Source organism: Myzus persicae, unplaced genomic scaffold (assembly GCF_001856785.1).
Source record: "Myzus persicae strain clone G006 unplaced genomic scaffold, MPER_G0061.0, whole genome shotgun sequence".
In the NCBI taxonomy this organism is placed as follows: domain Eukaryota; kingdom Metazoa; phylum Arthropoda; class Insecta; order Hemiptera; family Aphididae; genus Myzus; species Myzus persicae.
Window position 1 is genome coordinate 680,634 of NW_019101886.1, and position 12,699 is coordinate 693,332.

Here is a 12,699-nt window from a genome sequence, read left to right on the forward strand (position 1 = left end):
ATATTATATTACTATCGTACTGGCAAATAATAATAAATTTTCGTCGGTATATATAGCTTTTGAAACATTACCCGGTGACCTCGTCGGTTTCGGAGCAAAATAGTTAATAGAACAAACTATTCTGCTGTGTAATATGTTAATCACTTAATCACAGCGCTGCAGCAAACATGATAATAATTCAACACCAAAGTGCAGACGTGTTCGGTAGAAGACTTCTATAATTATTATTATACGACCGAATTTGTTGCGAAATATAGTCCATAAACACCTACATGGCTATTTGGTCAGAAACGCTATACACGCATGTGTATTATTACATCGTAAATTCGTAAAATATGGATTGTACATGGGTATACAACATAAATGTATATTATATAAATATATACATTTCAGATATTATATATATTATAAGTGTGTACCTATAGTATTATGTATATACGTGTCTATCGAATATAATATAGACAATATGCGTTTCCTTTAAAACGTCTCCGTTATTTATGCTCTTATAAACTGGTTTCGGTCATTTTTTTCGTATCGAAAAAATCGCCGTTGAAATAATTTATTACCTACCCGATGTTATGTGTATTACGATTCCGTGATATTATATTATAATAAAACCATATTTTGGGATACACGACACAGCTATAATAAAATATATATTTATACGATTCACGAGTGGTTTAATTGGATAATGACTAATTTCGGACCGATAAAAATATTTTTTACGGGTTTGTCACGCGCACGCGCGCATGCGAGACATATAATATACATGGGTATTATATTATTATAGAGTTGATCTTGTGCACAATAATAACATATTAAAAAATAATATTATCAATGATAATTTATATCATATATTATACGAAATATTTCACTATAATATATAGGCGTATATATTATAGACACGCACGCACTATTACTTATTCCCTATGTCTACACCCTAACACATATTTCATAAGTTGTTTTTTTATGGGTATCAGAATCAGAATAAAATCCTATGTCTGCTGGACACAGACGCAATTGGACCTAACGTTTCGAGAGGGCAGTAGGCAGTAAAATAATAAATCCAACAATAATAGTGCGGAGGCAGGCTTGAATCGGCGGGGAGACGTTATTTATGTTATTTATAATTGTTCACAACTAAAAAAAATTAAATAATAATATTCACAAGTAAGATATTCAAAGATATCGCATACTCTACATCATGCACTGAAGCACGACAAATTAATACATTATTCATTTTACAAAAAAAAAAACTTACAGGTAATAATATATTGCGGTTAACTTACACACATTTTAGAAAAAACTAAAAACTATTCTTTTAAGAACAATTATTAGAAGAAATATTGGAATAAAGATTAAATTTGAACAAGTTGTAGATCACTAGGTACACCCAACATAATTACTATTATAACTAACGAGTATTTACTAATTAATTAGTGTTTGTTCTTATCAAAAAATGGTTTTAGATAAGTACCTTCCTATCTAGTTTTATTTCATAAAAAATATACACCATAATTTAAAGCTGTAAACCTAAGAACCACCTAATTAACAATAGTTAATATATAGACCCACCGTTAACTACTGATGAGTGATGACTGAATAATAAAAAGTACCTATTCATATCTTGTATGAATATCTCATCCGGTACTCATTTTGATCTGATTTTGATCCTTCACACTATGCTATTATACTTACTTCAATATTGTCTAGTTATATAATAGTATCGTATTTAGCTGCATCAGTCGAGGATGTAACCACAGAATGTTATTTGAAACTGTATAGGCTCTTTCATCCGTCTGTTTTCAACCTCCTTATTTCTTGTGTACCTATATTACCTATATATAATCAATAGATTTATATGGGTGCGTGGTTAAGACGGTTAAGTGTGTGACCAAATACTGGCTACCAAAGTATTATAGTGGTTTTTTTGGTATTGTGTGGAACCCAATAGCCTACTGCCTACCATACGCTTTATATATTTTTAATAATATCAATAAGAGTATAGAAATTTTAACTTATTTTTACAAACTGTAAAAATTAATTGGAAAAAAATTATATTTAAAAAAAAAATAATTTTATAAAATATGTAAAGGAGCATTGCTAAAATTGTTCTACTTCTTCAAACTTCATCTCATATACTCATAAAAACATTTTAAACAGAATCCATAAATATATTGTACAAAAAGAATGTAGGTACCTATCAATATAATATTATGATTTAAGACAAAATAAAAATTCATACATTTTACTTATCTAAATGAAAATTATATAATAATGACTGACATAACAAATTGGTAGTTCACACTCTATATACCAGAAAAATGTTACCAGGTAACATTATCAGAGTCGGGTCAATGGGTATAGGAAGTATAGGGAATAATAATCAAAATAAGCAGTTACTTATAAGTTATAATATAACCCTAAAGTTTAATCAAAGAATATTTTCAATATTTATATTAATTATATAGGACATTATATTTTATCAATGTGATAGTGTGATCAATGAGCAGTAAAACTTTACTGATCAGCTTATAGAGCCTGTAACAATTGCGGCTAGTATCATTTCAAGAATTTTAATTATCTTAATTTTGGTTTTGTGCATTATATTATTGTAGAAATATCAAATATCCCTTTAAGTACAATAAGCAAATAAGGTACAAATTAAACACACTCCAAAAACATTACAAACATCGTCTTGTACATATTATACATACCTAACAGTTATAATGACTCGGTAATAACCAAGACATAAGTAATATCATTAATATTTATACAAGAGTTGGATTGAGGGTTTTAACCAGAGTTTTGTTTTTTATAGCTCCCTTACTTTTCAATAAGAATCTTAATTTGATTCAGAATTAATATTGCACTATTCAAAATTCTTAATGGTACAATTTTATACTGTGACTATTTATTTAGATAGGTACCTGCAGGTACCTATAACTGAAAAAAACTAGTTCCCTCATTTTAACGTTCTTATAATACTGCGCCCTGGGCTATAGCCTCTTTAAACCCTATTGTTGATCCGGTCTTGATTATTATGAAGGTAATTAAAATTTGACGTACCCGGCCGGCCATGTATAGTATAGTGACATATACGTCACTCATCAAAGGTAGGTCACATAATTAACCGCAGCCGATTTCACGAATTAATTATTAAGTATTAACTACCCCATAAAGTAATATCAGCAATGCTGCAGGGTCACCCAATAATTAATAAAACTACAAAGACACATTTAGACACTGCTGTACATGACCACATAATTTTATTTAAGTAATAATTGGATATATCTGGAGACCAGAGAAGAATACTAACTAGACTCTAGAGCATTATCGTAGTGCACAAATAAGGACAGGCCGCATAGGTTAGGTTAGGTAGGTAACCTCAACATATATATATATATATATATATTATATGTTATAACATAATACACTGTGTATAGAAAGCAAGCAAAATATGGTGATTTTGGAGGATTCGATCTCCCCTCCCCACCAAAGAAACGTTTTCAAACCATAATTTTTAGAGATACGAGCACAAAGTATAGGTGTATACACAGACTCTATATAGTGTATTTAATGTAATAATGTTTAAGCACAATGAAGCAAATTGTCGTCGTCGTCGTCGTCATCGTGCAATTGTACGTTAACGGACGGTATATTATAGTCAAGTCCTTCTCTCGTTTATAATATTATAATATTCTTCAATATTCTTTTGTTCCCGCAACACGATGCCTGCAGGTTGTAAGCAAAAAAAATTTCTTTTTCTTATATTTTAGGCGGTCGCCAGCTGCACTGGCGGTGTTATTATGCATTAACATCATACACTTATAGGTACATATATGGCTATAAGTAGGTAATGTATAGTGTAATATAATATATGTATAGGATTCTAGATGCTCATTAACGATGTACTGAGCTCAATACGTATTTATAATTTGTATTTATTTACCTCTTAGTTCCAGGGGGCTTAATGGGTTTTTTAATGTCCAACCATTTGGACATGTTATATGTATATTATGTATTTATGACATATATTTATGTTCATGACATTGACATATAATAATTAAATCTGCCAAAAATATGTATTTATATTTTTTTTCTTAAAAAATGCACCTCCCCTCCCCAATCTGCACAGTGCTTGAGTTGGGAAAAAATTAGAAGAATGTGCAAAAGTTGCAGTATATTATGCAAAAGTGTAAAAAAATGTGCTGACCTGAATATTTAAATTTATTTTTGAATAGAATAATTTAGTTAGAAGGGGTACGTGAATAAATATTTTTTGAAAAGAAGAGGAACTCTGTCCCTCTCGCTTCTCTCTCAATTAAATCACTGTCACTGCTATCAGATTTCAGATTTCTAGATCCATGTTTGTATGTTAATCCTCGATACAAGTTATACCTTGCATGTTGTTATTAAAGTAGCATATTATGCACATTGAATTGCGACACAGCAGTGGGAAAACAACTAAATAATCAAAACATTATACCTATGACTGTAGTTTGTAGGTAATAGATATGTCTATATGAGTATGGAATTGTATAATATTTATTAATTACAGTAGAACTTCGATTAACCGTCACTCTCTGTTATCCGTCACCGGTCATCGCCGAAAAAAATAAATAATTAGGCGATTAGACGATTGTCAAATGCTACGCAAGTCTTACTTCTACGTCAAATACGTAATATTGCTGATAAAAAAGATAGAGAATCAAAAAACCAAACTAAAATTACAGATTTTTTTTTATAATATGTGTGATATGTATGTTTATAATTTATATGTGTTATAATAATTAATTTATATGTTATATGTAAGTAATTTTTTTTTTAAAGTACACACACGTAAAAAATATAATAAATGTGTGTACACATATGCACACGTATTTTTTTTGCAAAATTTCCGTTAATCGTCTATTCGATTAACCGTCATAGCCCCGGTCCCGACAGTGACGGTTAATCGAAGTTCTACTGTATGTGTTCAGAATTCAGCTGTGAATCAACTACTTATATAAAAATTCGGAAACATGTCCCAAACACTATGTAGGTACGCATATGATATACCTACAGTATCTATACCTACCCGTCTTACTGACTAGGTACTTGAAAAAATGATACAAAAAAGGATATAAATATTTAAATTGTTATAAGTTATAACCTAAATAAAAAATGTCATATGATAGGCACACTATAGGAAGTAGGGACCTTTAAGATATAGTTAAGAATGTTAAGATATTTGAAACCATGCTAGGTACATAAGTAGTAATTAATAGGGCATGTTAATTATTACCTAGGTACCTATAACAATTATCATTTATTAACTTTAATATCTTTTAAATTGCTTAATTAAAATAAATAATAATAATATTTTAACCACGAATTAAGATCTCTTAAAATTATTAATATATTATACTTATTAGTTATTCACTATTCTTAATTCGTGATTTAAAAATCGTGAGGGGTTGGTAAAGTACAGTTCACAGGCCGTGATCTTAACATAGTACGTACAAGCGGTCAATCATAGCGTTAAGTGTTATCATCAATGGTGTTACTTAATAATATTATCAAACTATGGCTGGCAACACTGTTCTACGAACATGTGATATTTTCATGGCGGATTGATATCAATCATTGACTTTGGTAATCTATCTTTTGGTATCAACCACAGATTAAGATAACCAGATAAAATAAATGAGAATCGTTCGTGAATCATTCAATCATGGTGAATACATAATAACAATAATATTATTATTTATTGTATTAACAGCTGTAGCTGTATACAACAACAACAAAAACATTATTGTCGTGAACTTCTATATTATAAGGCATAGAAGAGGTTTAGAGGTATTACATTATAATATTATATAAGGTAAAATTGTAAAAACACGATAATCAATGTTTATAAATTATAAATTATAGGTTCCGACTTGTTAGTTAAAGATCCTATTTTCACAGTATTATAGTAACAAAAATTGGGAAAAATTTCATTAAATTTCATTATTTTAATTATTTTATACAGTACTCTTGAAATATTTGTCGTTCGACTTCAATTCCACGACAGATAGTTTTCCAGAAAATTAACTGCCTAGAAGGTGAGTCTTAGCGCTTAATCTTATCGCCATCATGTACATTTATGAAGTTTTTGCGAAGACGCCATCGATTGATGACCAAGAAATTTGGTTCGGAATTATCCACTATTAACACTTGATACAGTATTTATAAACCCGAGTCCCAAACAAAAAAATCTTAAGTCACAATGCCGAGCTTTTGTGCACCAAATTTGTTATATCGTTACGGTATAATTGTTAATTTTAATGGTTTCGGTAAAAATACGCGGGGTGGTAGCTGATGTAGTAGATTTCCGCATATCCAGCGTTCTTGAAATGTTCGTCGCAAGGCCGATGACCGTAAAAGGTATATTTACTTATAAATTATAATAATATCATCGTCGTATCGAAACTTGAGAGACCTGATTCATTGATTTCCGGACCTTTGTCAATTCCTTTATGACGGCTGAAACGATCACATTTGATTCTAGGTGTACCTTGTACATATTTCCGTTCAGTTGTGTGACACTCAAGTTTCATTTTATTAATTTTCTGTTCATAATATCTCTTTTATAAAACTAGTAGATATTTTTTACCGTTTTATTATTTTTATTTTTAACTTTTTGAATTTAATTTACCAACTATGTAAGTACTCTGTATATTGATTAATCATAACAAATAATATACTTAACTTTATAAATAGCTCCCATATAGTAATAACAAAAATCAAAAGTAGTAATTTTATTATTTTGTTTGTTTTTTAAATATATTTTAGTTTATTTTCTTCATATTTGATGTTGGATCTGATTGTTGATTTTTTTATGTCTATTGTATACTTATGTATGTGATGGTGTATTATGATTAATGCTTACCAAAAAATAAAAATAAAATGTCTATTCTTCTTTCCATTATGTGTGGTATTTGATTGGTTAACATTTGTAATTGACACTTATTGTACCATTATTATCTATAATTGAATATCTTATATAGTTATACCTTATCTAGTTAACATAGAAAAATGCTTAAAATAGTTCCCTGAGGCCAATGAAAAAGTCTCATTGAAAATGTCCAGAATAAAAAATGTATGTTATCAAAATTGTCCACATACATTGTTGTACTAACCATTGAATAAATAAGTTAAGGTCCAAGCATACAATTTACAAAAATGTGTATTGGGCCATTATTCATTATCATAATATATTGGAGTTTATGGTCACTATTTAAGATCTCTTAAATAGTACTTATAGTGTTGAACAATATCTCTAATAATCTGAAAAACACCACGGTCCAAACTATATGCATAGATACGGTTAATTTAAAATATATTCTGTCGATAAGGTTATTCGTTCACTTTGAAAAGTTCTAGGTTGATTAATTTGTACAATTATTTAATTTACTAAAACATTTTTGGAAAATATACATTTATTTAAAAATATTTTTTTCTATTTTTTGCACTTATTAGATTTTATTATAATCTTCTTTAAAATGAGTTCAGAAGGTACATCCAATAATGATCCAGACAATAAATCAACACCGAATAGACCGATTCCCGGAGCTCGTCAAGAAATGTAATAGTTATAATATATTATAATAGTATTTTTGATGTAGATTATTTTATATATGTTGTATTATAATTCTCAGGTTAAATAATATAACTGCTGCATCACCTCCGAGGTTCTTGTCATTACCTGAAATTATGGTAGCTGCTAAAAAATTGGAAGATATTGCTCTTGTTCACGAGATAGCAGTCAATGAAAATTTTAAATTGGAGCCTCAAGAACATCCTAATAACAGGTAAAACTAATTTAATTGAACATTAGAAATGGTATTATTAACATAAAATCTGTGTTTCTTAAATATTTAGTTACCTAATATATTTTGTAAACGTGTTATACTCTGTTAGTTTAATGAAACAAGTCCAAGACACAATGCACAAAGCATTTTGGGAGTTGTTGCGTGAACAATTAAACAGTGATCCTCCTGAATACTCTCAAGCTATGATACTTTTATCAGAAATTCAAGTAGTATGTAAAAATTGTTGTTTAGTATTAGTATTTTAATAATTTAGTAACTTCATTAATTTCAATTTTAATAAAATTATTATAGAGCTTATCAAGTTTGTTGTTAGACCAACACACTAAATTGAAAGAGGACATTGCTCAAGTTTTAGATGTAGAGTCTATAAAAAATCAGATAGACAATGATTCTTTGGATTTCGAAGTAATTATAAAATAACATAAGCAATAAAATTGTAAATATTGATTGTCTTAACTTATTTATTTACTTTGTTTTAATAGTATTACACCAAGTTTATACTGAATTTGATGTCAAAAATATGCGCTCCCGTAAGAGACGATTCAATACGAGCTCTTACACTATTAAATGATCCTGTTGATATATTTAAAGGGATAATAGAGGTAAATTGCTAAATTAAGATTAGAATAATTGCTTTAATATTCACAACTGATAAAATAATATTGACTTGTCCTGATATTATTTTATTTAGTTTTGATTAATAATTTCAATAGTATTAATATCATAATAATAATTACAATAATTAATGTAATTAGTAATATGTTTGAAGTGCCTATATGATAGTCTGAATAACTAATTTAAATGTTCTATTCTACCACAGAATTAATGATGAGGTAAAATATTGATATTAGTAAAACAGTTTTATAAGACTAAAAATTATAATTTTAAATGAATTTCAAAATAATTTTGATCAACATTAGTGCTGTATTACTGTTGTTGATTATAATCTTTTAAATACAATATACAACCTACAAAAAATTGTCATTGACAAATTTCCTACTATGTTGATTGCTCAATACTATAATCTAAAAAAAAAAATAGGTGGAAATTGTTATAATATGTATGAAGATAGAAGATGTATAACATTAGAAGGTAAATTTTCTTATTCAATTCTTACATATTATTTTGAAGTTATTGCAAATAAATAATTAGGTATTTTAAAACTTCAACATAAAATTGTTGTGTATGGCAATATCAGTTTTGAAAAGGTTAATTTAATTCGCTATGGCTTATTTCATAAATTTGTTGTTTAAATTGTGTTTTAAACTCACAGCTTAGCCTTGTAGCACTTTAATCCTATGTAATTTATTTAAATTTTTGATGAAGGTCCTCTGATCGAGTGGTTATGTGGTGAAAACAGTTGTTGTAAGTCTGCTTTTTAGTCTGCCGTATGGGTAGCAATTACAATATACAGAATTTTGTTAACAAGTAACAGTAAAAAATAATTAACTTATAAAATTGTTAAGAAAACAGAAAAATCGATCTCATGACATAAAGGTGAAGGCAGTTAGACTATTCACCACAGAACATTCAATCAAATGACCAATGGTGTTAAGAACAAATAATAGAATAAGTTTATTTGCAAAGTACCTATGTATGTATTAAAATCAATTATATTATGTTTAAACACAATTTAGTATTTACTCAATACTTATAACTAGTAAGTAATTTATTTATTTTTGACAAATTATTAGAAACTCAAAGTGTATACTACATTTTTCTAAAAACTAAAATAAATCTTTGTTAAGCAGTTGAATGAGTACTTTATTGGACATTTTTATATTATATTTGTTTTTCTAATTTAAAATTAGCATGTACTATTTGTACACAAGGTTGCAACTATTAATCTTTTTAACTAAATCATATTGTTATAAAAACATTATGTTTAGTTTTCAATACCTTTTTCATAAATTAAATATATTGTAGTGCTTCAGTAGCCTGTTATTTACAATAAGAGTTATTATTTTAAGTATTGATACTAGAAAAATTTAAAAATATATTTTGTATGCCAATGGTATTTATTTGTAGACTTTGAGCTTGATGAAACTTGACATGGCAAATTTCACAATAACTGCCCAACGGCGAGCATTAAATGCCTGTAGTGCTGATTATGAACGAGACAAATTTGCCGAGTATTTAAAAGTTAAACCAGGTAAATCCCAATTTTTTTTTATAATTTACAACTGAAATCTGAATAATGTTTATTTACTAATTAAAAGTGATTAACAGATGCATTAAACTTGACTGCTGAATGGTTAAAACGCCATGTTAATTTTGAAAAGACTACAGAACCTTACCATGATATAGTTGCCAGAGCTTATATGGAAATATTTGATTGGAATGAAGATGTTATATTCCCAGAGGTAATAAGGTTACTACCATATGCATTATCAAGGCAATGTTTATAAAATAGCTGGTTATTATTTTCAGGCTTTATCATTGGATAAAGATCGGTATTTGGCGACAAATAAAATGCTGAATATTTTGATACTCGCAGCATCTACATTTATTGTGACAATATCAACAACTAATTCCATTATTCCCAATGACATGAAATTCAAAAATTATTTAAAAAATATTATTTTAGTCATCCTTAAAGATAACGATTCCAACAAGTATTTATTATAATATTGACTGTGCTAATTTATAAATAGTAATGTATTATACTCATCAATTTTTCTCTTTGTAGAAATGTTTTACCAAACATTATAGAACAGATAGTTGCTTACTGTAATAAGCATTTATGTACAATTAATCCAGATGGACCACCAGTTTCACCAGATATTGTCAATACACTTGAAACTCAAGTTTTGTTAATCCAAAATCCTGATAATAAAATAAGAACTCTAGTTGGTAATATCATTATTTTGATTCAAAAATAAATATAAATAATAGTGTTTTCATTTTTTATCACATCTGGTTCTTATTTCAGAGAAGCGTTTCAAGGAGTTTATTACTGCGGTCATCAGTTCTGACAATGCAGTTCCCCAGCAATGCCCACTTGGTTTGTCTGCATTCAAAGATGAATTAGCAGCCGTTACTGGCAGTTTTTTGCATCTTATCACATATAACAGAAAAGTATTCACCCCGTTTTATGATGAAATATTGAAAAATATTCTGAATCAATGTGATTAACTTTGATTGTCTCTCAAATCCAGTGTACTAAAAATTAATATTATCTTTTATTTTATCTTATACTAACCTTTTAACAAAAACTTTATTTTTGAATCATTGATTTATTTTTATGGAACATGAATTGTGACCAAATTAGAATCTAGAACATTATGGAATCACATTTTATTTCTGTAGGTTCAATATTTTATTATAATTTATAGTAATACATATTGATAACAATTATATAACTGTAACATTATTCTACAGTTAAATACTTTAATGTTTAAACATCATTGTTACTTAGCAACTAGTGCCTACATGCCTGTAACTAATATAACATAACTTACAGTAATGATTTTAAAATTGTTAAACAACGTATTATCAAATTATTATATAGCAGTTGTTTTTGGTGAGCCGAACATTTTATAATTATAATAATCTCTGTATAGTATTTATGTATACAAAGTAAATTTGTACACGTGCTAGCTAATTAATTATTATACTATAATATTATAATTCTTTCTACTTTATTTCGTGTTATTAAAATGTATGATCATTTTTGATAAATGGAACTAGTTTATGGTTGACGGGAACAAACCTCCTATGTAAAAAAGTGTAGTTTTCAGAAAACACAAAAAACGTTTTAAATAAAAAAATCACATTTCAAAAACAATTTATAGTTGGTAACATATTGGAGGATTTTTCTATGATGGAGTAGCATATAGGAAATTTTATCCATTAATAGTTTATTTTATTTTTTGAATCGTGGGATACCCAAAAATAAAAAATAATAATAAAAAACTTCGAAATCATACATTTTGCACGTATGAGGTTTATTCCCATCAATGACGTTATAACACTTGAATCCTTAATAAATTCATATGAATAATTTAGGTATTAATGATTGTTATTTTTTATTGCACATTTTAATATTGTTGTAATGATATATAAATATATAATATTAACCCTGACTGATATTTTCAATATTATTCTAGTTTAAAAGCTCAAGTATTGTTATACGAAGTTAATTTTAATAAATAGGTGTAATACATTTTATATTATACAGTAATTATTAATTAACTTGTACTGAATTTTAAAATACATAAAAGTTGATTTATTTTATAGTTACTAATTATTATTATTGGGTATTGAAAAAATAATTTTTAAGTATTGTTATTCATACTAAATATATGAAGCATTATTAAATTAAGAATTTTATTTGAAAGCCCCAAAATGGTAATTATAAATTTTATATATACATAAACATTTTTTTCCATTTCAAACTCAAAATTTGATAGATGATTATAACTAATGTTCATGCAACATGCCTCAATTCATTATTATGTACACACCTAATGTAATGATGACAAGCATAATTTATTATTATTTACCATATAATACTAGTATATATTTAGTAGTATATAGTACTTGTATGTTTTGAGTATAAATCTTCTTATTTTTCTGAGTAAAGTGATGTAGTTAATGTCTTATGATAACATATTTATTCTTTATTTTCTCTTCAGGGATTTAAAAACAGCTTATTGCTCTGGGCTGTTACATTGATGAATACTTAATTAATATTATACATATAAAATAGGTACTATTATTAAATATTTTAATATTTAAATCTGAAAGTTTTATGGCCATCGACTTATAAATGTCATACCTATTGAATAAAAATATAAAAACACTAATACAAAGCTCCAACGCCTCCAACCATTGATCA

General features: G+C 27.5%; 1 protein-coding gene across 7 annotated transcripts; it reads left to right on the forward strand.

The window, feature by feature from the left end:
• Positions 1 to 5,686: 5,686 nt before the first annotated feature.
• On the forward strand, positions 5,687 to 11,657 carry LOC111030662 (T-complex protein 11-like protein 1). Of its 7 annotated transcripts, none has more exons than XM_022310281.1 (12): positions 5,687 to 5,866; positions 6,017 to 6,089; positions 7,507 to 7,612; positions 7,686 to 7,838; positions 7,948 to 8,068; positions 8,151 to 8,264; positions 8,342 to 8,461; positions 9,888 to 10,011; positions 10,089 to 10,222; positions 10,290 to 10,474; positions 10,549 to 10,712; positions 10,792 to 11,657. In XM_022310281.1, the coding sequence occupies exons 3-12, from the start codon at positions 7,530 to 7,532 to the stop codon at positions 10,992 to 10,994; spliced, it is 1,401 nt and encodes a 466-aa protein (XP_022165973.1). In that variant the 5' UTR covers positions 5,687 to 5,866; positions 6,017 to 6,089; positions 7,507 to 7,529; the 3' UTR covers positions 10,995 to 11,657. The 7 variants fall into 7 exon arrangements, with proteins under 7 accessions (XP_022165973.1, XP_022165972.1, XP_022165974.1 ...); XM_022310280.1 differs by having other exon boundaries at positions 5,687 to 5,841; positions 5,917 to 6,089; XM_022310282.1 differs by having other exon boundaries at positions 5,687 to 5,841.
• Positions 11,658 to 12,699: the final 1,042 nt, after the last annotated feature.

Excerpts from the sequence above, each read along its gene's own strand:
- LOC111030662 (XM_022310278.1), top strand. The coding sequence starts at position 6,312 with ATGGTTTCGGTAAAAATACGCGGGGTGGTAGCTGATGTAGTAGATTTC. Across the intron at positions 7,613-7,685 it reads CCCGGAGCTCGTCAAGAAAT|GTTAAATAATATAACTGCTG; the intron begins GTAATAGTTATA and ends TATAATTCTCAG. Across the intron at positions 7,839-7,947 it reads CAAGAACATCCTAATAACAG|TTTAATGAAACAAGTCCAAG; the intron begins GTAAAACTAATT and ends ATACTCTGTTAG.